The sequence below is a fragment of the Orcinus orca genome, chromosome 2 (assembly GCF_937001465.1).
Source record: "Orcinus orca chromosome 2, mOrcOrc1.1, whole genome shotgun sequence".
Lineage (NCBI taxonomy): Eukaryota > Metazoa > Chordata > Mammalia > Artiodactyla > Delphinidae > Orcinus > Orcinus orca.
Window position 1 is genome coordinate 115,192,803 of NC_064560.1, and position 27,025 is coordinate 115,219,827.

Here is a 27,025-nt window from a genome sequence, read left to right on the forward strand (position 1 = left end):
TTGAACTTACAAAGAACTCTTAAAACTTAAAAATAAAAAGACAACCCAGTTTTTTTTTTCTTTTTTTTTAGTGGTGGCATTTTATTATTTTATTTTATTTCATTTCATTTCACTGTGTGACTTGCAGGATCTTAGTTCCCCAACCAGGGGTTGAACCTGTGCCCTCTACAGTTAAAGCGCGGAGTCCTAACCACTGGACAGCCGGGGAATTCTTCACATCCCAGTTTTTAAAATGGGCAAAGGATCTGAATATGAATTTTTTCAGAGAATATACAAAATAACCAATAAGCACATGAAAAGATGCTCAACATCATAAGTCATTAGAGAAATGCAAACCAAAACCATAATGAAATACTTCTTAATACCCGCTAATGGCTATAATCAAGAAGCAGGTAATAACAAGTGTTATTCGAACCCTCAGACACTGCTGGTGGAAATGTAAAATGGTGCACCCACTTTGGAAAGAGGCAGTTCTTCAACCTGTGAAATGTAGAGTTGCTACATGCCCCAGCAATTGTACTCCTAGACAGACTCAAAATAATTGAAAACAGGTGTTCAAATAATTATTTATACATGAAAGTTCATAGCATTATTCATAATAGTGTTATTATTATAATAAAACAGTGTTATACAAAAATAGAATAGTATTATTATTCTTAATAAAAATCAGAAACAATCCAAATGTTCATCAGCTGATAAATGGATAAGCAAATGTGGTTAGGTTATATCCATTACAGTGGAATATTATTTGGTTATAAAGGGGAATAAAGTGCTGAAACATACTTCAATTTAGAGGAACTCTCTGAAAACATTATGCTAAGTGAAAGAAGCCAGTTACAAAAGACCACATATTACATGATTTCAGTTATATGAAATGTCCAGTATAGAACATCCGTAGGGACAAAAACTAGATTAGTGATTTTTTAGGTCTATGAGGATGGAGACCTTGTGGGTGTGATCATTAAAGGTTTTTTGTATTTTTTTTTTTTTTTTGCGGTATGCGGGCCTCTCACTGTTGTGGTCTCTCCCGTTGCAGAGCACAGGCTCCGGACGCGCCGGCTCAGCGGCCATGGCTCACGGGCCCAGCCGCTCTGCGGCATGTGGGATCTTCCCGGACCGGGGCACAAACCCGTGTCCCCTGCACTGGCAGGCGGACTCTCAACCACTGCGCCACCAGGGAAGCCCTTGTATGTTTTTTTGAGTTGATGAAAATGTTCTAAAACTGACTGTGGTAATAGCTGCACATAAAAACCATTGAATAGTATATTTTTAGTGAATTATATGGTATGTGAATTTATCTCAAGCTGCTAAGAAATTGAAGTACATAGTCTTACTAATGACATATTGTTGCTAAAAATGTTTTACCTGAACTTAATAAAGCCTTGAGATCTAACTTCTAGTTTATAGGAAATACAGGGGAGAGATGAACAAGATAAAGAATACCGCAAGGAAGATAAATATAATATATAGGACATTTCAAGATAAATCTAGAATGTAGGACTTTTTATAGGAAAAATTGGCCTGACCTCAGTCATGAAGAACAAAAGTCAAGGGGTGGGCATGAGAGATTCATTTAGATGTAAATGACTTGAGGCATAGCCAAATGTGATAGACATTTGGGGAATAATTAGGAAACTTGAATATGGTCAAGATATCAGATAATATTTAAAAGTTATTGTTAATGTTATTAGATTATAATAAGGATATTAAGATTATATAAGGAAATGTCCATGTTAAATACATATTAAAGGGCTTCCCTGGTGGCGCAGTGGTTGAGAGTCCGCCTGCCGATGCAGGGGACACGGGTTTGTGCCCCGGTCCAGGAAGATCCCACATGCCGCGGAGCGGCTGGGCCCGTGAGCCATGGCCGCTGAGCCTGCACGTCCGGAGCCTGTGCTCCGCAACAGGAGAGGCCACAACAGTGAGAGGCCCGCGTACCACAAAAAATCAATCAATCAATCAATCAATAAATATTAAAGTATTTAGGAGTAAAATATCATGATGACTATTTTTTACCTTAAAATAAGCAATAAAAAAGGAAGCATATATGGAAAAAAGAGTTACTAAATTTAGGTAAAATTTGTTTTTATTATACCGGTTTCTCTGTTTCTCTGTATTTAAAAAAAAGATAAAAAATAAATAAAAATCATTCTATTACTTAAACACTACACAAATAACAAAAACATACAAATTATTCCTGAACACAGAGGGCAGAAGAGGGAAATTTTCCAAATTTGTTATATAAAGCCAACATTATGTTGACTTCAGATCTGACATAATATGGAATTTATAAATCAGTTGTATTAATAATTGTTATGCTGAAAGCCTAAATAAAACTAACAGGTAAAATCAAGTTTGACAGAATAATATAATCATGCCTACATTCCTAGAATGAACTGTTTTTGGAATTCATCTGTGAAACTGTTTATGCCTGGCACTTTTTGGGAAAGTAGCTCTTTGATAAGATTTTCAGTTTCTTCCAGAATTATTGGCCTCAAATCAAAAGCTGTTAATCATGCTTGATGATGAAGCACTAGTGTATTCCCATTATAGATAGAGACAGGATAAGGAAATTCACTATTGCTCTTATTATTTACCGCTATTCTGGAAGTCAGTCAAATAGACAAACAGAATGAACTAAAATACATAAATATTGGAGAGGAGGCAAAATAGTCATGATTTATACCTTGACAACCCAAGAAAATTAACTGAAAAAGAATTAGAAACTATAGTAGAGTTTAGTTAGGTTGTTAGTTATGGAACTTACATACTAAAAATCATAGTTTAATGTATTCAACAAAATTTTTTTTTCAGGCAAGTCACTTTATTTATTTATTTACATATACATGTATCTATTCTTTTTCAAATTCTTTTTGCACTTAGGTTGTTATAGAAAAAATATTTCTTGAATGCCCTTAAAAGCAATAGCTTTTAGAAAATGTAGTGAAAGAAAAGATCCCATTTACTATACCATCAAAAAAAATAAAATACCTAGGGAAAAAACCAAGAAGAAATCTGCCAGGTCTGTTTTAAGAAAACTTTAAAACTATACTCCTGTAGGAGTATGGGCATGTAAGAAAAAAAAAAATCAGAAGACACATTTCATTCTTGGATTGGAAGGTTCAGTATTACAAATGATAAAAGTTTTTCCAAAATTAGTCCATAAATTCATTATATTCCCAATCAGAATAACAGCCAAATTCTCTTTTGGAACTTGACAAAAGTAATCAGAAGTTCTTCTGGAAAAATTTATGAGAATTGCCAGGAAAAACTGAAGAGTTATGAGTGTGAATAGATCCAACAGATTTTAAATGTATTAAAGAGCCATAGTAATCCAGACAATGTGACAGTTGGGACTAAAATTCAGATCTTTAGAATCTGGGCTCTAGCACATTTTTTTTTTTCTAACCTTGAATTTGGAAATAATTTCAAATTTGTAAAAAGTTGCAAAAATAGAGTACAAAGAATATTCATATACTCTTTACCCATTCACCTATCGTTAACATATACCTTATTGTTCAGCACTCTATTTTTATTTATTTATTTTTTAAAAAATATTTATTTATTTATTTTGGCTGCTCTGGGTCTTAGTTGTGGCATTTGGGATCTTTAGGTGCGGCATGCAGACTCTTAGTTGTGGCATGCGTTCAGGATCTAGTTCCCCAACCAGGAATCGAACCCAGGCCCCCTGCATTGGGAGTGCAGAGTCTTACCCACTGGACCACGAGGAAGTCCCTCAGCCCTCTATTTTTAGATTGCCTCTTCTCTCTTACTCATTTATTTGTCCTGATTCCAAATGATTATTCCTTCATTTGACAAATAAAAAATTTGCTTGATTAAATATCACCAGATGTCCCTTTCTATTCATTCTCTTGTTTCTGGTTCTTTTTTTTTTTTTTTTTAATAAATTTATTTATTTATTTTTGGCTGCATTGGGTCCTCATTGCTGCACACAGGCTTTCTCTTGTTGGGGCGAGGAGGGGCTACTCTTCATTGTGGTGTGTGGGCTTCTCATTGGGGTGGCTTGTCTCTGTTGCAGAGCAAAGGCTAGAGGTGCGCAGGCTTCAGTAGTTGTGGCTCACAGGCTCTAGAGTGCAGGCTCAGTAGTTGTGGCGCACAGGCTTAGTTGCTCCATGGCATGTGGGATCTTCCCGGACCAGGGCTCGAACCTGTGTCCCCTGCATTGGCAGGCGAATTCTTAACCACTGTACCACCAGGGAAGTCCCTCTTGTTTCTGTTTTAAGAACCCTTTTCATTCTGATTATTTCCATTTCCTCCTCTGATATTTTTTTAAAGGGTATTGGAATATTTTAGCATATAGTCAGAGGGCTTTGTGGCTTGATTTTTATATCCTCATCATTCCATAACTAATCACTCTAGAAAATTGTTTTTGTACTGTTTTGTGTTAAGTAGCTGAAGAATCCTTGGGAGTTAAATTGCTCATTGAGTTTAGAAAACTAGCCTCCCTCTTCCTATATCATGGGATTCCAGTCTGTTGGTGGTTTTCCTGAGTCATATGGCCTCAGTACACTGAATTTAGTCCTGAACTAACCTGATCTTCTTGGATTTCTTTGGCTTTCTAATTAGATTCCAAAGGTAGTTGGTCATTCAGTCTTATTCTGAAGGTAAATCTGGATATTCTGCAATGACTCTAGATCTGATTCATGATCTAGATGTGAGAGAAGGACACTTATGGCTAGCATATAACTAATCAATTGCCACCCAACAGTCTTTTGTACTTCGCATTTGTTTCATCTCTGCTTTGGTGAATGTGAAATCCATACTCTGCCAGGCGTGTGGCATTGTGCCAACCATAATAGGGATTTACCAAATGTAATTAGACGTGGCTGATACTAATCAGCCCATCATCCAGCATTTGGCAGTATCTCTTAAAGTGTATTTAAGAGAAGTTTCTTTCTAGTCCTGCAGTACATTTCTGGGTTAATTTTTAAGGTTTTTTAAAATCTATTTTGATTATCACCCTTTTGTTCCCTCTAATGGACCTTCTTATTTTCTAAGCTATAAATGATTTATTTTAAAGTTTCTTCTGTACTTGGACTTCCCTGCTGGCGCAGTGGTTAAGAATCTGCCTGCCAGTGCAGGGGACATGGGTTCTATCCCTGGTCCGGGAAGATCCCACATGTCCTGGAACAACTAAGCCTGTGCACCACAACTACTGAGCCTGCGTTCTGGAGCCCGTGAGCCACAACTACTGAGCCCACGCTCCACAATTCCTGAAGCCCGTGTGCTTTAGGGCCCGTGCTCCACAACAAGAGAAGCCACCACAATGAGAAGCCCGCGTGCTGCAATGAAGAGTAGCCCCTGCTCGCCACAACTAGAGAAATCCCGCGTGCAGCAATGAAGACCCAACACAACCAAAAAATAAATTAAAAAAAAAAAAGTTTCTTCTGTACTTACCAGACCTCTTCTGAAGAACTTAGCCTCTGATTGATACAGTATGGAAGTAATGAGTAGATTCTCTTAACTCTTTAATTCAGACTACTTTTCTGAGGAATTGAAAGGAAATATTGAGCTAAAAAAGGTAAGAAATAGGAACATAGTGGATTAATATTGCTCTTAGTACCTTTGGCACTCTATTTTCTCTCTCTCTAGCAAAAGCTTCTGAGCAAAATCTCCAGAGGAAAGGTGACATATTGAGGAGATGGTAGAAATTAAAATAATAAAGCATTGGGGAGTGAGAAAGAATAGATGCAAAAGAATAAATGTGTAGGTTAATGTTTTCGTCACCACAGAATAAAATACAGTTCATTAGTACGGTCTATAGCAGGTAGGTTAAAATTGAATATTAAAAGCATTGTACTGAATTTCTAGTGGATTGTGTGTGTGTGTGTGTGTGTGTGTGTGTGTGTGTGTGTGTCTTAAAGAGCTACTATGTTTCTTTTCCTGCTTACTGCTTTGTTTAAACATCTTATTGGGCTGTAACTTGCATAATGTATTAAAGAATTCACCCATTTAAAGTATAACTTCAGTGCTTTTTTAACATGTACTTCATTCTTTTTTTTATGACCAAATAATATTCCATTGTATGGATTACATACCATTTTATTTATCCGTTCTTCAGTTTATGGAAATTTAGGTCGTTTCCACTTTCTGGCTATTATGAGTAATGCTGCTACAAATATTTGTGTACAAGTTTTTGTGCAGATATATGTTTTCATACTTCTTGGATAGATATCTAGGAGTAGAATTGCTGGGTCATATGGTAACTATACTTAACATTTTGAGCATCTCTCAGACTGTTTTCCAAATTGAACCATTTTACATTTCCACCAGCAGTGCATAGGGTTCAAATATCTCCACATCCTGGCCAATACTTATTGTTATCTCCCTTTTTGATTATAGACACCTTAGCAAGTATGAAGAGGTATCTCATTGTGGTTTTGATTTGCATTTCCATAATGGTTTATGACATAGAGCATTTAAATGTGTTTTTTTTTAGCTAATTGGTTTGAACAAGCCTTTTATTAAGGAAGTTGTATTTTGTAATGAAATTAACATTTTTTTCCCCCCATGGGAGTCAAAAGCCCAGATTTTAGTCTTGCTTATTATATCTGTTTAGAGGTTCTTTGACCTTGGATGGGACCTTTATCTTTTAAATGCCTTTAATTTTCTGCCTTAACAGAGTGGCTATAAGGATCAGTTGAAATAAATTAGTGAGAAAAGTTTTTGTCAGCTGGAGGGGATAACCACTCCCTATAACTCATTGTTCTCTGATGATATAATTATTCAGGCAGGGAAGAACATTCATAATGAAGAGCATCATAAAGGAGACCTCTGTGGTTTTGCCTTCTTGCCTTTCTGTCATCTGTAGCACCAACTTGGCCACAAGGAGTTAAGCTAAACCGATGTGAATAGCAGCGTCTTGAGTTGAAGTTAAATTCATTCCTGGAGGATGGTGTAAATGAACTCATTGAAATTATTGCTATAAATTAATAACATTATCTTTCTCATCCACTTACTTGTATACAACATTGGTAGTATGTTTTTCTATACTTTCTTGCAGAACTTACGCTGTCCGTTGAATGAAGAGGTAATTGACCAAGCCAGGAAAATATTCCCTTCAGTGATAAAATACATTGTAGAAATGACTGTATGGGAAGAGGAAAAAGAACTGCCTCCTCAACTCCAGATAAGGTGGGGGATTTTTTAAAAGGGAGAAGTTTTCATGATGGTTATTTATATTGCAAAACGGGTGTTTGAAAAATGTCTTTGTTGTTATTTACTGCTTTAACTTAACTATCATTATGAAGATTTTATAGAGAATTGCCTTATTGAAATACTTCCAAAATGCCCATTTATATGAGATGGTCTCTTAAGACACTATACAGAAGTTAAGCCAAAGGAAGAGCCTAATCAGGAGCTTCAGATTTTTAAGAAAACACATTTTGGGGGTCTTGTTCTAAATGATTTACAAGGTCCTAGCAGCCATTCATCCCAGTAGGGAGTAAATTGCCCAGTGTGATACTGGCCTGGACCAACTTCCAGGTTCTCTGAGAGGTTTGTGAACAAAGGTGGGGACTTCGGAATACTGTGTCTCCCTTTAGTCCAAGTCTTTAGCTATTTTCTTGATCAGAAGTTTTGATGGGGGCCACATTCACAGAAAAATAGACGAGATGAAAAGGCAGAGGGCTATGTACCAGATGAAGGAACAAGAAAAAACCCCAGAAAAACAACTAAATGAAGTGGAGATAGGCAACCTTCCAGAAAAAGAATTCAGAATAATGATAGTGAAGGTGATCCAAGACCTTGGAAAAAGAATGGATGCAGAGATCGAGAAGATGCAAGAAATGTTTAACGAAGACCTAGAAGAATTAAAGAACAAATAAAAAGAGATGAACAGTACAATAACTGAAATGAAAACTACACTAGAAGGAATCAATAACAGAATAACTGAGGCAGAAGAACGGATAAGTGATCTGGAATACAGAATGGTGGAATTCACTGCTGTGGAACAGAATAAAGAAAAAAAGAATGAAAAGAAATGAAGACAACCTAAGAGACCTCTGGGACAACATTAAATGCAACAACATTTGCATTATAGGGGTCCCAGAAGGAGAAGAGAGAGAGAAAGGATCCGAGAAAATATTTGAAGAGATTATAGTCAAAAACTTCCCTAACATGGGAAAGGAAAGAGCCACCCAAATCCAGGAAAGGCAGAGAGTCCCATACAGGATAAACCCAAGGAGAAACACACTGAGACACATAGTAATCAAATTGGCAAAAATTAAAGACAAAGAAAAATTATTGGAAGCAGCAAGGGAAAAACAACAAATAACATACAAGGGAATTCCTATAAGGTTAACAGCTGATTTCTCAGCAGAAACTCTACAAGCCAGAAGAGAGTGGCATGATATACTTAAAGTGATGAAAGGGAAGAACCTACAACCAAGATTACTCTACCCAGCAAGGATCTCATTCACATTTGATGGAGAAATCAAAAGCTTTACAGACGAGCAAAAGCTAAGAGAATTCAGCACCACCAAACCAGCTCTACAACAAATGCTAAAGGAACTTCTCTAAGTGGGAAACACAAGAGAAGAAAAGGACCTACAAAAACAAACCCAAAACAATTAAGAAAATGGTCATAGGAACATGCATATCAATAATTACCTTAAATGTGAATGGATTAAATACTACAACCAAAAGACACAGGCTCGCTGAATGGATACAAAAACAAGACCCATACATACGCTGTCTACAAGAACCCACTTCAGACCTAGGGACACATACAGACTGAAAGTGAGGGGATGGAAAAAGATATTCCATGCAAATGGAAATCTAAAGAAAGCTGGAGTAGCAATACTCATATCAGATAAAATAGACTTTAAAATAAAGAATGTTACAAGAGACAAGGAAGGCCACTACATGATGATCAAAGGATCGATCCAAGAAGAAGATATAACAATTATAAATATATATGCACCCAACATAGGAGCACCTCAATACTTAAGGCAACTGCTAACAGCTCTAAAAGAGGAAATCGACAGTAACACAATAATAGTGAGGGACTTTAACACCTCATTAACACCAATGGACAGGCCATTCAAACAGAAAATTAATAAGGAAACCCAAGCTTTAAATGACACAATAGACCAGATAGATTTAATAGACATTTATAGGACATTCCATCCAAAAACAGCAGATTACACTTTCTTCTCAAGTGCGCATGGAACATTCTCCAGGATAGATCACATCTTGGGTCACAAATCAAGCCTAAATAAATTTAAGAAAATTGAAATCATATCAAGCATCTTTTCTGACCACAACGCTATGAGATTAGAAATCAGTTATAGGGGAAAAAAACATAAAAAGCACAAACACATGGAGGCTAAACACTACGTTACTAAATAACCAAGAGATCACTGAGGAAATCAAAGCGGAAATCAAAAAATACCTAGAGACAAGTGACAATGAAAACACGATGATCCAAAACCTATGGGAGGCAGCAAAAGCAGTTCTAAGAGGGAAGTTTATAGCTATACAAGCCCACCTCAAAAACAAGTAACAATCTAACATTACACCTAAAGGAGCTAGAGAAAGAAGAACAAACCAAACCCAAAGTTAGCAGAAGGAAAGAAATCATAAAGATCAGAGCAGAAATAAATGAAATAGAAACAAAGAAAACAATAGCAAAGATCAATAGAACTAAAAGCTGGTTCTTTGAGAAGATAAACAAAATTGATAAACCATTAGCCAGACTCATCAAGAAAAAGAGGAAGAGGACTCAAATCAATAAAATTAGAAATGACAAAGGAGAAATCACAACTGACATGGCAGAAATACAAAGAATTATAAGAGATTACGACAAACAACTATGCCAATAAAATAGACAACCTAGAAGAAATGGACAAATTCTTAGAAAGGTATAACCTTCCAAAACTGAACCAGGAAGAAATAGAAAATATGAACAGACCAATCACAAGTAATGAAGTTGAAACTGTGATTAAAAATCTTCTAACAAACGTCCAGGACCAGATGGTTTCACACGTGAATTTTGTCAGACATTTAGAGAAGAGCTAACACCCATCCTTCTCAAACTCTTCCAAAAAATAGCAGAGGAAGGAAAGCTCCAAAACTCATTCTATGAGGCCACCATCACCCTGATACCAAAACGAGACAAAGATACTACAAAAAAAGAAAATTACAGACCAATATCACTGATGAATATAGATGCAAAAATCCTCAACAAAATACTAGCAAACAGAATCCAAAAATACATAAAAGTGGGATTTATCCCAGGGATGCAAGGATACTTCAATATACGCAAATTAATCAATGTGATACAGCATATTAGCAAATTGAAGTGGGATCAAGTGGGATTTATCCCAGGGATGCAAGGATACTTCAATATACGCAATATATCCCAGGGATGCAAGGATATATGCAATATATCCCAGGGATGCAAGGATATACGCAATATATCCCAGGGATGCAAGGATACTTCAATATACGCAAATTAATCAATGTGATACAGCATATTAGCAAATTGAAGAATAAAAACCATATGATCATCTCAATAGATGCAGAAAAAGCTTGTGACAAAATTCAACACCACTTATGATAAATATTTTCCAGAAAGTGGGCATAGAGGGAACTACCTCAACATAATAAAGGCCATATACTACAAACCCACAGCAAACATCATTCTCAATGGTGAAAAACTGAAAGCATTTCCTCTAAGATGAGGAATGAGACAAGGATGTCCACCCTCACCACTATTATTCAACATAATTTTGGAAGTCCTAGCCAAGGCAATCAGAGAAGAAAAAGAAATAAAAGGAATACAAATTGGAAAAGAAGAAGTAAAACTGTCACCGTTTGCAGATGACATGATAGTATACATAGAGAATCCTAAAGATGCCACCAGAAAACTATTAGAGCTAATTAATGTATTTGGTAAAGTTGCAGGATACAACATTAATGCACAGAAATCTCTTGCATTCGTATACACATCATCCTATACAATGATTTTTCATCATTCCTTCAGATGATGAAAAATCTGAAAGAGAAATTAAGAAACACTCCCATTTACCATTGCAACAAAAAGAATAAAATACCTAGGAATAAACTGACCTAGGGAGACAAAAGACCTGTATGCAGAAAACTATAAGGCACTGTTGAAAGAAATTAAAGATGATACCAAAAGATGGAGAGATATTCCATGTTCTTGGATTGGAAGAATCAATACTGTGAAAATGACTATACTACCCAAAGCAATCTACAGATTCAATGCAATCCTTGTCAAATTACCAATGGCATTTTTTACAGAACTAGAACAAAAAACCTTAAATTTTGTATGGAGATACAGAAGACCCCAAATAGCCAAAGCAGTCTTGAGGGAAAAAAGCAGAGCTGGAGGAATCAGACTCCCTGACTTCACACTAGACTACAAAGCTACAGTAATCAAGACAATATGGTACTGGCACAAAAACAGAAACATAGATCAATGAAACAGGATAGAAAGCCCAGAGATAAACCCATGCAACCTATTGTCAACTAATCTATGACAAAGGAGGCAAGGATATACAATGGAGAAAAGAGAGTCTCTTCAATAAGTTGTACTGGGGAAACTAGACAGCTACATGTAAAAGAATGAAATTAGAACACTCCCTAACACCATACACAAAATTAAACTCAAAATGGATTAGAGACCTAAATGTAAGACTGGACACTGTAAAACTCTTAGAGGAAAACATAGGAAGAACACTCTTTGGCCTAAATCACAGCGAGATCTTTTTTGATCCACCTCCTAGAGTAATGGAAATAAAAACAAAAATAAACAAATGGGACCTAATGAAACTTAAAAGCTTTTGCAAAGCAAAGGAAACTACACACAAGTCAAAAAGACAACCCTCAGAATGGGAAAACATACTCGTAGACAAATCAACAGACAAAGTATTAATCTCCAACATATATAAACAGCTCATGCAGCTCAATATTAAAAAAACAAACAACCCAATCAAAAAATGGGCAGAAGACCTAAATAGACATTTCTCCAAAGAGGACATACAGGTGGCTAAGAAGCACATGAAAAGCTGCTCAATATCACTAATCATTAGAGAAATGCAAATCAAAACTACAATGAGGTATCACCTGATACCAGTCAGAATGGGCATCATCAGAAAATCTACAAACAACAAATGCTGGAGAGGGTGTGGAGAAAAGGCGGCCCTCTTGCACTGTTGGTGGGAATGTAAATTGATACAGCCACTATGGAGAACAGTATGGAGGTTCATTAAAAAACTGAAAATAGAATTACCATATGACCCAGCAATCCCACTACTGGGCATATACCCAGAGAAAACCATAATTGAAAAAGACACATGCGCCCCAATGTTCAGTGCTGCACTATTTCCAGTAGCCAGGTTATGGAAGCAACCTAAATGCCCATCGACAGACGAATGGATAAAGAAGATGTGGTACCTGTATGCAATGGAATATTACACAGCCATAAAAAGGAACGAAATTGGGTCATTTGTGGAGACGTGGGTGAATCAAGAGACTGTCATAGAGAGTGAAGTAAGTCAGAAAGAGAAAAACAAATATGGTATATTAACGCATATCTGTGGAACCTAGAAAAATGATAGAGATGAACCGGTTTGCAGGGCAAAAATAGAGACACAGATGTAGAGAACAAACGTATGGACACCAAGGGGGGAAAGCAGCTGGGAGTGGGGGAACGGTGTGATGAATTGGGAGATTGGGATTGACATGTATTCACTGATGTGTATAAAATGGATGACTAATAAGAACTTGCTGTATAAAAAAATAAAATTAAATTTAAAAAAAAAAGAAAAGAAAAAGAAGAAAAAGAAAAGAAGATATTTTGATGGAGGTTCCCTTGTGGTGCAGTGGTTAACAATCCACCTGCCAATGCAGGGGACATGGATGTGAGCCCTGGTCCAGGAAGATCCCACATGCCGTGGAGCAACTAAGCCCATGTGCCACAACTATTGAGCCTGCACTTTATTTTTTTTATTTTTATTTTTTGGTATGCTGGCCTCTCACTGTTGTGGCCTCTGCCGTTGTGGAGCACAGGCTCCGGACGCGCAGGCTCAGCGGCCACGGCTCAGGGGCCAGCCGCTCCGCGGCACGTGGGATCTTCCCAGACCGGGGCATGAACCCGTGTCCCCTGCATCGGCAGGTGGACTCTCAACCACTGTGCCACCAGGGAAGCCCTGAGCCTGCACTTGAGATCCCATGTTCCACAACTACTGAAGCCCGTGCGCCTAGAGCCCATGCACTGGAACAAGAGAAGCCAACGCAACGAGAAGCCTGCACACTGCACCAAAGACCCAACGCAGCCAAAAATACATAAATTAATTAATTTAAAAAAATTTAAAATATTTGATGGTAGGAATAAGGAGATAGCCCTTTGCCCTGTGCTTTGGGATCTAGATTTATTTCAGGTGTAGGGATTTAACAGTTTTTTGTGGTTTTTCTTCGGTACGCGGGCCTCTCACTGTTGTGGCCTGTCACGTTGCGGAGCACAGGCTCCGGACGCGCAGGCTGAGCGGCCATGGCTCACGGGCCCAGCCACTCCGCGGCATGTGTGATCTTTCCAGACCGGGGCACGAACCCGTGTCCCCTGCATCGGCAGGCGGACTCTAAACCACTTCGCCACCAGGGGAGCCCCAACAGTTGTTTTTTAAAAGTTTATTTATTATTTATTTTTGTCCGCATTGGGTCTTCATTGCCGCCCGCGTGCTTTCTCCAGTTGCGGCGAGCAGGGGCTGTTCTTCGTTGAGGTGCGTGGGCTTCTCATTGCAGTGGCTTGTCTTTGTTGCGGAGCACAGACTCTAGACGCATGGGCTTCAGTAGTTGTGGCTTGCGGGCTCCGTAGTTGTGGCTCGTGGGTTCTAGAGCGCAGCCTCAGTAGTTGTGGCACACGGGCTTAGTTGCTCTGCGGCATGTGGGATCTTCCCGTACCAGGGCTCGAACCCATGTCCCCTGCATTGGCAGGCAGATTCTTAACCCCTGCGCCACAAGGGAATTCCCTTAACAGTTTTTTTTAGCTAAAACCCAGCAATTTCTAACGACCATATGTCTTTTAGTGACAGTAATATTTGCTCTTAATTTACAAATGCAAAAGAGAATTCTAGACCTGATATGAAATACAGTTTGGGGCTTGTAGGAATTTTTCTACCTGAGTAATATAGGAGTTTCACAAACCTAAGTACAGTTTTTTTAGTTTATTGGGTGTATTTGTATTATTCTATGAGAGAGAATTAAGAATTTCAATTTTTAAAAACATTAAATGTATTGTTTTGACTTTTGCTGGGCCATAAACTGTTTATAAAAATAACGATCATCAGCGATTGTGTCCACAAAGGTTTTAATTTCAGATATTTTGATAGCATCAGTTAAATGCTTTAAGAAACTTTGTGTTGGTAAACATAGTACTAGCAATATGCCTGTCTAAAAAGGGTGGGTTGCTTGAATGTGGTCATGTATGTAGACCGCACTGGACTTCAAATTCACAGATCTGAGTTCTAATTCTCACTGCTTATTGGCTTTGGGACCATAGAGAAGTCTTTTTGAGCCTCTATTTCCTAAGGTATAAGAGGCCTGAGAAAAGCTGCCTCTTAGAGTTATGAGGATCAATTGAGTATTAGTGAAAGGTTATTATAAACTGTTTAAAACTGATAATAACTTCTGACATTTGTGTAGCCCATGACAGCCATTTTCACGTATTTTATAAGATCCTCACACCACTCTCAAATGTAGATATTATACTCTTCTTAGAGGTGGAAAAGCTACTGTCATCTCAGCAAGATTAAATGCTTAAGTGATTTGTCTAAGACCTCTCAGTCAAATGGTAGTTCTGGCACTTTAAATCTATATACCTTTTTAAAAAAAACTTAAATGTGCTATAAAACCAGTATCACTTAAAATAAATAGAAGGTAAAAACAAAAATAAGTTAAATAAAAACTAAATGTTAATAAAATCTGTCTGTCGTTGCCTGCTTGAAGGTTCTGAGCCTGAGGCCTGTCTCCTTTTGTCAAAGTGGGAGATTAGCAAGATTTAAGAATGGTGTTAAAGACATACTGCCACTTACTGAGAATAATATTTTAATTCTGAAAGTTAGAAAAATTGGGGGACAAACATCGAAAAGGTAATTCTTTTGTCAGGGTTTTTAAATTTTATGGCACTGTACCACTTAAAATCACCTCCTATACTAGTATTACAGAGGTACTTTCCCATACGTAGGAAGCTACATGGTGCTGCTTCATCACATGGCATATATTATTTTAGCCTGTATTTCATGTTTTCCTTTGTTTATTTGTTGCAGTGTCTGAATATATATCTTTTTTTAAAAACAGAGAGAAAAATGATAGCTACTACTGTGTCCTTTTCAATGATGAACACCATTCATATGACCATGTCATATACAGTCTACAAAGAGCTCTTGACTGTGAGCTCACAGAGGCACAGTTGCACACCACTGCCATAGACAAAGAGGTTCGTGTCATTTGAATTATTATGCTGTCTTCATCAGCTTCCTGGAAATTGGGTGTTGACTGGCCCTTGCCAAGTGCCTTAGTATTGTGTTAGGTACAACCATCCTCTTCATTTATCCTTTATAGCCTAAGTAAATTGGTTGAAACTTGATTTTTCTGTGTGTGTTTAACAGTTTAAGATGACTAATTTTCCTCTTTTGTTCTAAATAATTAGAAAGTTACTGAATATACTTGGCAAAGAGTAGTTAAGAATGTCAGCTCGGGCTTCCCTGGTGGCGCAGTGGTTGAGAGTCCGCCTGCCGATGCAGGGGACGCAGGTTTGTGCCCCGGTCCGGGAAGATCCCACATACCGCGGAGTGGCTGGGCCTGTGAGCCATGGCCGCTGAGCCTGTGCATCCGGAGCCTGTGCTCCGCAATGGGAGGGGCCACAACAGTGAGAGGCCCGTGTACCGCCAAAAAAAAAAAAAAAGAATGTCAGCTCAACCTCAGTCTGTTTCTATAATTATTGAATGAATGAATAAATGCATGAATTATGAGAAGTTGGTTAGTTAACATCATCTATTAAAACTATTTTTAGAATAATATTGATAGCATGGCTCAGCTTTTATTTAACACCCATCCAAAGCAAAATGTGTTCTTCGGGTATGCAGAAGGAACATTAACCTAATCCCTACCCTCAAGAGGAGGGTAAGATGGTAGAAGAAATATCATGGCACTAGTAATTAGCATTGTGATTCTAGGACTTGAGGAATCAATATCCTGGCCAAACCTCTAACCCACTAGTGGACCAAAAGTGTGATATGGAACACATGATGAAGAATTTTAAGTTTACTCATGAAAACTATCTAAGACATATAATAGGAGTTTAGTAAACCTAACTTATTATTATCTGATAGAAATAGAATATACTACAATAAGTAAATAATTGACATTCTTGCCAAGCAGGAAATCTAGAATCCTAAAGTATAGAAACTCTCCACTAGTGGTATTGAAAGTTCTGAAGCTACATAAAACTGCTAAACATTTATGTTTATCTTCTAGGTATTGTCAATCTTAGGACTTTTAGGCAGTCAACAAATGATTGATAATTAAGAGCTTATTGGGTCTTTGGGCTTTATATTACTTATTGATTGATTGGGATTGTCAATCTACTACCACCTAATTCTCATGTTTGTCTATAATTAGGGCCGTCGGGCTGTTAAAGCAGGTGCTTTTGCTGCTTGCCAGGAAGCAAAGGAAGATATAAAGGTAATTTTCTGAATTAGAGTCAAAAAGAGAATTTTAAGAGGAATGCACATTACAAGAGCCCAAGTAAAACAATTATATTGTTGAAGTGGTTTGACATCCTAAGTAAAGATAAGATTGGAGCACTTAGACCCAGAGATTTGGAACTGCAACAGTTATAGATTTCTTTTTTTGAAGAGTAGATTACTTAGTTAGAACAAAAATTTTAAAACTAGTTTGTTTTTAATATTCCTTTCATTTCTAGAGTCATTCAGAAAATGTCTCTCAACATCCACTTCATGTAGAAGTATTACACTCTGAGGTTATGGCTCATCAGAAATTTGCTTTGCGTCTGGGGTCCTGGATGAATAAAATTATGAGCTATTCAAGTAAGTATATAGCCTATTTTTCTTATTTTTCATAAACTATTGTCTTTTTTTTAATTGTCTTTTTAAATAGCCACAAATTTTAAAATGTCATTGAGTATAAAATAAAATGGTTTTTGTTTTTTTTTATACATTTTGCTTATTTTCAGGATTGCATTTCAGATGCTGTGAATAATGTTTCATTGGCTCTTGATTCTTTGATATTGGCAGAATAATTCTTGATATCAAGTGTAGGATGATTACTGTTAGTTTTTTCATATGTTATTATAGGAAATGTACTTTTGGGAGAAAATACTTTAAGAATAAAAATTATATGACTTTTTTTGTTTGTAGGTGACTTCAGACAGATCTTTTGCCAAGCATGCCTTAGAGAAGAACCTGGCTCTGAGAATCCCTGTCTCATAAGCAGGTTAATGCTTTGGGATGCAAAGCTTTATAAAGGTAGGTAGATCTTTACTTGTGCTTCTTGCCATGAAGCAGAGGAATATTATGACCTTAAAGTGGAGTTTAATCTCTTTTGTTTATTAAATCAGTGAACTTGATAAGATATTATACTTTGAAGGTGAGGTTAACCAATCAATATGTATTCTGTGTTAAAACCCTGGGATATTGCCTTTTAATTATAGTGCCTTTTCATTTACTCAGAACCAGTAAAAAGAGTATGTATGCATTCATGCAGTAGTGCCATTATAAAAGCTATGTTAATTTTCATTTTTAAAATTTAAATGAAGAACCAAAAGTAAAAGGTGAGAGAAAGGTTAAAGGGGATGGAGAAGGGAAAGTACAGAGTAAGAGTAGTCTTTAGTGAAACAGAATGAAAAGGAATGGAGAAAGGTGGGAGAAGTAGGATGAAGTAAGGTACAGGAGTGAGAGGGGTACAGAAAAAGAGGGGAAAGGCATTACATGTATGTATTTTAAATTCTAGCTATTAAATATTAATGCAATAAATGCCACTAACATTTGAGTCCTTGAGATCTATTAGCATGTGAAATATTTTTATAATATTCTGCCACTACTAATAGCTGGAATGTTTTTTTTGCCTTGGTGATACTCCTCCCACCTCCCTAAAAAATGATGTATAGGTGCCCGTAAGATCCTTCACGAATTGATCTTCAGCAGTTTTTTTATGGAGATGGAATACAAAAAATTCTTTGCTATGGAATTTGTGAAGGTAATTGCTCTTTATAAATAGATATCAATAAATAGAAATAGAAAACCATTTTTGTAAGTGAAATAATGGAAACAAAGGGGATAATTATGAAGCAAGAATTTAATTTTATAGTTCATTTCTCTGTCAAAAAGTTCATTTATTTTCACGTTTGGTAGTATGGAAACAGTAGTCTGAGAGAGGAGATAGGTGGAAAATGACCTATTGTTTGCCTAGAAAAAGCAGTAGGAAGTTATCACATTCATGAATACATTTATCTTTTCTAATCATTTGTTAGTAAAATTATAACAAGAGCAGTGACTAGCTGAAAGGCATAGCAGGGAAAAGGAACAGATATACATGCTAAAAGGAGGCAGATATCTGATGGGCAAGAGTTATACTTAACTATTTGAGGCTAGAATATAAAGATAAATCTTACAGCTTTTTAATATTGTTTTATTGATCTATTGTATATCCCTTATATTGTTATATTTTTTGTCTCTCTCTCTCTCAAGTTAGACTAGTTAGAACATGTACTTCTTTAACCTTCTGCTTTGCCTTATACAGAGGTATCCAGTAAATACTTGTTAGTTTACTCTGATTTTGAGTGGCAGGAAATTCTGTAAAACTTAGGACAGAGGTAGACCCAGGATGGAATTGGAAGCAGAGAGTTAAATAATGATTGTCATAGGCAAATGATACTATGGGATAAGATACCTGCACTTCCTGGATTTTATAAGTAGATTGTTAAAAGCAACTAAGACATTTGGTTTCTTTAAAGGTGATGACAACTCAAATTATCAACTCTATTCTTCTAAAACTCATTAGAGATAGAATATTGGACCATATCTGTGATCTGAAATGAAGTTTTTTCCTTATACAACAGCAGTTCTCCCTCCTTATATGATGTTTTTCTGTATACCATGGTTACCTCTTAAACTTTGTATGAATTCTAATGGTTGAAATTAAATATGTAGGTCAGGGATCTAACACTGTGCTTACATATAATAGATGCTTGATGCATGACTGGATGTATTATTATTTTTGTTCTCCCAAGATATCAGGATTGATTTTCAGCTGGTATGCACCAGTATGTATAAGAAGTTATGTACAGCCAGCATCCATTCTGTTTAAGGCTGGGTTGAATCTGATGGTTGGTTTTCTGGGTCATATCAGCTTTTAAATACTTTCAATATAGTCCCTGCCCTATTCCATTGGGGTAAAATCTGCTAAAAATTGCCCCAGATTCTGTTTGAGAAAGTATATACTACACCTTTACAGTCCTCTGTGATTTTTACGTGTGTGTGTGTGTGTGTGTGTGTGTGTGTTTGTTGTGTTTTTTAAAAATAGTTCTCAGTATCCAACTATGCTAGTTTGGGTAGCTGAATTCATATTCGGTCTTTTGTTATTCTCTTTCTAGTAAATTTTTGTTGACCATAGTATCTCCCCTTAATAAATAGGAGTTATAATACTTGCCATCTTATACATAGGAACAAATATAGCAGCTGTTAAAATTGGGATTTTAAAAGTTTTCAGTACTTATTTATAATTGCTTCTCCACTTATTGTTTTATCTTCCAGTATTATAAGCAGCTACAGAAAGACTATATCAGTGATGATCATGACAGAAGTATCTCTATAACTGCACTCTCAGTTCAGATGTTTACTGTTCCTACTTTGGTATGTATTAATTAGTCTTGGCAACCTTTCTAAGTAATATTTATTTTATTATTTAAGAATTTTAGTTAGTGTTGAATTGAATTAAAACAATTTCTGAGTCACTATGCTGGTCTAATTACACGTGGAAAATTGAATAATGCTTCAGTGGTATCTGCACGTGAAAATGCTTTAATGATACCCAAGGGCTAGGTAATTTGTGGAGTGGGAGTGATGGCACTACCTTGGTCCAAAAGTGCTTATTCCTGCAGGTGAAACCTAGGGATGGTTTCTCAGTGTCTAGAGTAACTTAGGAACAGTGCCTTTTTAATACCAAAAATTTTTTTGTGTGCTATTCTCTTGTTCTTTAGGTTTTTTTTTTTTTAAATCATTGTTAGGGTGGGGGAATAGAGTAAGACAAAACAAAACAGGAGGAGAGTATAACTGTTGAGCATTTGCATGAGATGGAGCTGCATAGGCCTGGGAGGAGGAGGGTGGAGGATTCTGCTTCCTTTTTATCCTGCTACTTTTCCTGTTTCTTCTGGAAAGTTCCTACTTTCTCTTTTCAAAGGCCAGAGAAAAGAATGGGGAAGAGAAATTGGATTGCGATTAAGGGGGAGATGTCAGAATAGAAAATATATATGACAGAAGCCTGAAGTATATCTGTTTGTTCTGCTTTGCTCACTGTGTGATTAACAGTGGTAAACATTCATGTAAATGAATGTTACACAGATACTGTGTAACCTGTGTAATGGGCTTGGGGTGTTCAGATAGGTGTTTTCTAGTTGCTGAGGAGTAGGGAATTTTTACTTTTAGAAAATAATTTCTCAGAAATTGCTATCCTGTGAGACTAAGGAATATGTTTGATGCTCAACAAACATTTATTCAAAATGATTTACCAACCAAATGAATAAATAAGTAAAGTCCATACTATAATGAGTTAATACTAAAGACAATATTCTTCACATGTTCTGCAGGCTCGACATCTTATTGAAGAGCAAAATGTTATCTCTGTCATCACTGAAACTCTGCTGGAAGTTTTGCCTGAGTACTTGGATAGGAACAATAAATTCAACTTCCAGGGTTATAGCCAGGACAAATTGGGAAGAGTATATGCAGTAATATGTGATCTAAAGTAAGTTGTTCGAGTAAAAAGGTGAGGGTACCTGTTAAACACAGTTGTGTTTATTCTGTCCTATATATAAACATCTGATCCTTTTGGTTATCTTGGAATCTTTATAATGATGGCAAGGACAAAGAACTGTTACTGTGATGTCAATAAATGTTTTAAGTGAAGGCTTCTAATAGAGTTAAAATCAGGTCAATAAAGAAGGTACTGAGGAAGGGCCTCTCACAGGAACTTAGGGTCTCTTGGGGTCACCACATGAATCTCCATCATGGTCACCATGCCTTCCACTCACTTCCACTCATGTATTTTGGTTCTGCCCCTCTTGCATAGTCTCTTTGTGCTTAGTTTCAGATGATCTTGTTGATGTGAATTTTTTTAACTCCTTTTTCATACATATGACCAAGTATTCATCAGGGGTTTCTTAAGTTTTTCTCCCTGAAGAAATGGAGTTTCCTTTTAAAGTAAAGTTGGAATCATATGATAGGTCACATTTGGGATCATTGGACCTAAAAGGAAATAAATTTCTAATTTTTTTAGAAATAGATGGTGACTACTATAAGGATTATGCTGTATAAAGTATTCAATAAATCATAAACTTAATTATTTTAAGAATATATTAAGACAAAATATGTTTCATTTAGTTCACTATTAAAAAAAGAGCTCTAAGATATATATGATTACTTATTCTAGTCCCTACGTGAATAAAATCATTCTAATTTTGTCCACTTCTTCTAGTGACCATGTAAAGTATAGAGAGCTGGAAACAAGTTTCTAAACCAACCTAGAAATAGTTTACTCTAGTTAGAAAAATACATTTGACAGATTTCTGGAACTATGCATTGGATCCTTGATATTACTCAGAAAAATGTTTTCAGACCCTTTCAAATTCTGCAATTTCTAAACATGATTATGACATGTAATTCTTTCTTTAAAGTTCAGTAAATCGTTATGTTATCATATCTTCAGTACAAGTTGAGATGGTGATGAGTTCAGTAGTGAATTGCCATTTAGCCAGTGTGATTCACAAATTATGCATAATTTATAATATGCAAAACAAACAAAAAATATACAAAAACTCCAAATGGCAGTACTTAAAGTTTAGTGTTAAATCAGTGTATTTATCATTCCTTTGGTCTACTGTATAGGAAAAATCTCTTTCTGTGGTTCTCATTACTCTGAAGTATTCTTATAACAGTTATTTTTCTATCCAGAGAAGTGCATAATCACATCATTGTTTTGTCTTATTTTATTTTGTGGATCTCTGACTATAATTATTCTCTGTGGTAAATAATTTAGAGTTAATGCATCCCTAGATACTTACCCCTATGGTAAAACTTTAGGGTCCCTGGTTGGGAAGGTAATTTTAAAGTTTTCCCACTCATCTGATGCTCACAACTGCTCTCCTACATCCTTACATAAGTAGAGATATCTCTAATGACAAGGAGAAGGGAAAATTAATGTCTTTTGAGGACCTGATTAGCAGATATTGTGTTAGACTTCTCGTGTAATTCACTCTCACAAGGGTCCTGTGTTATTTATTAGTAACTGCTATGTGCTAAGAAGCTTTACTTATTTTACTTCATTTTATTCTTGCAACATTCTCATAAGGTAGGTGATATCTTTATTTGTAGATTATAATTATTTGCCTAAGGTCACAAAACTAGTAAGTTGCAGAATTTGGATTTGAGCCTAACGCTATTTATCTGTAATACTCATGTTCCTTTCACTACATTATGTAGCTTCACAGACTACATAAACAACAACAAAGCCTTCTCTGAAACCTGGCCTAAAGCACCAATCAGATATACATAACAAATAATAACTGAACCCCATTTCTCAGTCTCTCATTGTAGAAATTTTGTAGTCATTCTTATTATTTCCCCATATACTTACTCATTCACCACTTCTTCCTGAAGCCCTGCTTATTTTTAAATCAGTTAGAAATAACCACAAATACTTAATGCCTTTTAACTGTTTCTAGAATAAAGTACAGATTCTTCCAGAATTTGTAGCTCTTCATAGTCTCACTTTATATACTACTTATCTGACTGTACCTCAGCATGAAATAAGTTTATTGGCCCTAGCAGAAGCTCTGTTCAGCCTGCCTCAGGAAATTTTCACTCTCTCAAAGCAGTGCATTCTAACCCTTGAGTAGCCCCTTCCAACTTTTAGAAAGTTTATTTTATATTGAAATCTGTCTTTATAGCTTTCATTATGTGGCTCTAGCTCACCCTTTGACCATTCAGAGCAACTCAGTGCTCATTTAACTTGACGTATTTGAAGACAGCAGGCATATCTGACAACTCTTTTTTATGTTAAGTTGCATCATTTTCTTTAAATATACCCATTTCATATTTAAAATTCCTTCTACATTATTGTCCTTCGCTACTGAAGCTGTTTTAGTTGACTGTGTACCACTTAAGGTATATGCCAAGAAATGAACACAGTACTCTGAGGTCTGTGTAGTAGAAGGAAGGGATTATTACCTCTCTCATTCTAAATAAATACACCTGTATTAATTTAGTTTCATTTGTCACTCACTCTATGGAAGGTATCTGTTGGGATATTATGGAAATGAAACTTAGAAAAGAGATGCAGTTGAACCTTGGTTCTGTTAAGTGAATATTGTCCTTTTATTACTCTAACTTGTTCCTTCCTTTTTCTGAAAAGTATAGCATATTCTCAATGCAAGTCACCCTCTTCCTCTCCTACTCTGTCCCACCCTCTCCTTCCAGTGCTTTTACCACCTATTTTTATCTGCAGACTGCTTTTCTTTTCCTTTCCTTCCTTACTCTTTCCTTTCTTCCTATCTCTTACATCTTCTTTACTTCCTAGGTCTCCTACAGGGGTCAGGCATGAACTATGTGAAACTAGAAATGTAAATTTTCTTCTCTAGATCAGTGCTTCTCAAATATTAATATGAATGCAAATCTTTATGGGAGCTTGTTAAAATGCAGATTATTACTCAGTGGATTCTGCATTTCTAAAGATTCAGTTGATGCTCATGCTTCTAGTTTGTGAACCAACCTTTTGAGTAGCAGTGCTCTAGAAAACAGCCAGACTTTGATGCCATTTGTTCATTGTGGTAGAGTTTAAACTTTAGTCTTTTTTACTTTAAAAGGAAGATTTAGAATGTAATTAGTGTATTTCAAAGTTATTTCTTTGATAAAGTCCTGATGATTGTTTTTCTTTTGTTTTTTTTTTTGCGGTACGCGGGCCTCTCACTGTTGTGGCCCCTCCCGTTGCGGAGCGCAGGCTCAGTGGCCATGGCTCACGGGCCCAGCCGCTCCGCGGCATGTGGGATCCTCCCGGACCGGGGCACGAACCCATGTCCCCTGTATCAGCAGGTGGACACTCATCCACTGCGCCACCAGGGAAGCCCCTGATGATTGTATTTTAACTTTCAACATATTAATGGATATTTAAAGAAAGGGAAAATTAAACCACAATCCTTACTATCTTTATGAATAAAACTAATTTTTCCTCCATCTTTTTGCCATGTCTTTTATGTTCAGCATTACTTCCTTTGTGCCCTTTTTTTGGGAACTTAACATTGGATTACAGTGTCCAGTATACATATCTGTTTTCCCATCTGCACTTTGAACCTCAAGGGTAGGGTGTCTGGTTCATGTTTATGTTCCTGATACCTGGTGTGTAATAGGAATTGATTTGGGTTGACTGAGTGCAAAATAATTTTTAACAATTGTTAATGATTCCTTCCTGAGAAGTTATTTTGTGATAAACCATGTTCCCACTGGATATGAAAACAGCCATTGTCTTTACAGCCAAAAGAAGTATTGGTCTTGTAAATTATAGGCTAAAATGGGTCTGTTTATCTTATGAAACAAATACATTCTGATATGTAAGCCACGATGACATAGGTGCTTATATCCTTCTTCTGGGTTCTGGGCGAAGAAAGCCTGGAGGTAGGAAGTCTGTTCCAAATTTCCTGACCCACCAGCAGTAGTATATCTATGGTACTGAAATCAGGTAGCAGGAACGAATGGCTCTGGGAACCAGTGCAGAATAGTCACACAAAGTTGTACAAATCTTTAGTCATTACATACTGAGCAGCAGTAACAAAGGTATTGAATCCTCAGGCCAAACTACTATAATTCTCATGACTGCATGCTTTAGGGGAAAATGTGTGTCATTTTAATGCACAAAAATATTTTATAACTTACAAAATATTCTGAAATAGTTTGCACAACCAGCATACATCAGGCACATGTAGTTTTGACATGCATTTTGAGGCTGAAGGGATTTCAACTGGTCCTTTGGGTGAAGGGTATGAACAGTTCTAGAAAATTTGTACTGTGGTTGTCCAGCTGTGACAGGCTAGATTCACTTAATCAGACTAACTTTTGAGTGGAGAAGTCAGGCTTAGCTTTGACATCTGCCTCTCATAGGTAGAGCATTCACATTTTGCTGGTGTAATTCTAGCACTGCCTAGAGTTATAAGAAATTAGAATTCATAATTTTGATGAATCAACATTATCTATAGCCCTGAGAACCTTAAAATTATCCCAAAATAGGAAAGTGAAATGTTTCTTTGTCTCTTGAAATGATAGGTATATCCTGATCAGCAAGCCTGCAGTGTGGACGGAAAGATTAAGAATGCAGTTCCTTGAAGGCTTTAGATCTTTTTTGAAGATTCTTACCTGTATGCAGGTATGATAGTTCTTCTGTACATCAGTAAGATAAATTTATTTAAAAAAATTTAACCCCAATCTTTAATGTTTTGTTTTGTTTTGAGCAAATTATGTTTTTTATTTGAGAAAGGATAAATCTAGCAAAATAGAAGTAAAATTTAAACACTGCCTCACTGATTCTGCTTTAATAGATCTTTCTGAATAGCTTAGTTAACTGCAGTTGTTACTATTAATGTTTATTTATGCTTACCATGTGATAACTGTAGTAAGCACTTTCATGCATTCTTTCTTTTGAGCTTCATAGCAATCTTATGAGGTAGTTACTATTATTATCCCCCTTTTACCTATAAGGGAATCATAGCTTAGAAATAATTTGACCAGGGTCATACAGCTAGAAAAGTGACAGAGTTATGATTTGAACCCGTGCGTTCTGACCTAGTGTAACAGCTATGTTAAAAAACTACACATACATGAATATAAATCCTGATGATTTTATATTTTGCCAGTGGAAGAGCAAAGAAAGAGGGCCCATATGTATATGTTAACCACTCTTTTCTTGTAGGGAATGGAAGAAATCAGAAGACAGGTTGGGCAACACATAGAAGTGGATCCTGACTGGGAGGCTGCCATTGCTATACAGATGCAATTGAAGAACATTTTACTAATGTTCCAAGAGTGGTGCGCTTGTGATGTAAGTAAAATTTGTTAGAAGGATCCGTGCCTTTTTAAGTGTTCTGATTGTTATTAATAGTATAGTTTTATGTTGCAACTTCCTTGATGTAAAGTTTTATTGCTTAAATAGTTTCTTATATGTTTGAATTATCTTATTAAATTTGTAGTTTTTTACACTTAATTAGAAAATGTGCTCCATGGCATTCCATTTACCTTTGGGAATAGTGGAGTTTAAAAAATACAGCACACACTAATCAATTAAATTATTTATTGATAAATTTATTTCCTTGGACATGAATATTAATAATAAAATTAGGACTAGACTTTTAAATATTCCAACAGTGGAGGGGTGTAGATATTAATTCAATCAAGAGCCTTGTTATATGAGTTAAACCATTAAGAAAATTAATTTTAGTTATTTATTTTTTAATTAATTTATTTTTGGCTGCGTTGGGTCTTCGTTGCTGTGTACAGGCTTTCTCTAGTTGCGGCGAGCGGGGGCTACTCTTCATTGCAGTGTGCGGGCTTCTCATTGCAGTGGCTTCTCTTGTTGCAGAGCACAGGCTCTAGGCGCGTGGGCTTCAGTAGTTGTGGCATGCAGGCTCAGTAGTTGTGGCTCTCAGGGTCTAGAGCTCAGGCTCAGTAGTTGTGGCGCTTGGGCTTAGTTGCACCACAGC

The 27,025-nt window shown here is 36.4% G+C and overlaps 1 protein-coding gene across 6 annotated transcripts in view; it reads left to right on the forward strand.

Moving 5' to 3' along the window:
* The window catches only part of UBR1 (ubiquitin protein ligase E3 component n-recognin 1), a 169,562-nt gene that overhangs the window by 60,764 nt on the left and 81,773 nt on the right, over window positions 1-27,025 (forward strand). For all 6 annotated transcript variants that reach the window (XM_033435659.2, XM_004273939.4, XM_033435660.2 and 3 more), the window contains 10 exons: window positions 7,025-7,155; window positions 15,346-15,484; window positions 16,669-16,731; window positions 16,973-17,096; window positions 17,427-17,534; window positions 18,176-18,264; window positions 19,821-19,919; window positions 20,873-21,030; window positions 25,596-25,695; window positions 26,239-26,367. In XM_033435659.2, the coding sequence (XP_033291550.1) occupies window positions 7,025-7,155; window positions 15,346-15,484; window positions 16,669-16,731; window positions 16,973-17,096; window positions 17,427-17,534; window positions 18,176-18,264; window positions 19,821-19,919; window positions 20,873-21,030; window positions 25,596-25,695; window positions 26,239-26,367 (1,140 nt within the window). The remainder of the gene's footprint in view (window positions 1-7,024; window positions 7,156-15,345; window positions 15,485-16,668; window positions 16,732-16,972; window positions 17,097-17,426; window positions 17,535-18,175; window positions 18,265-19,820; window positions 19,920-20,872; window positions 21,031-25,595; window positions 25,696-26,238; window positions 26,368-27,025) is intronic.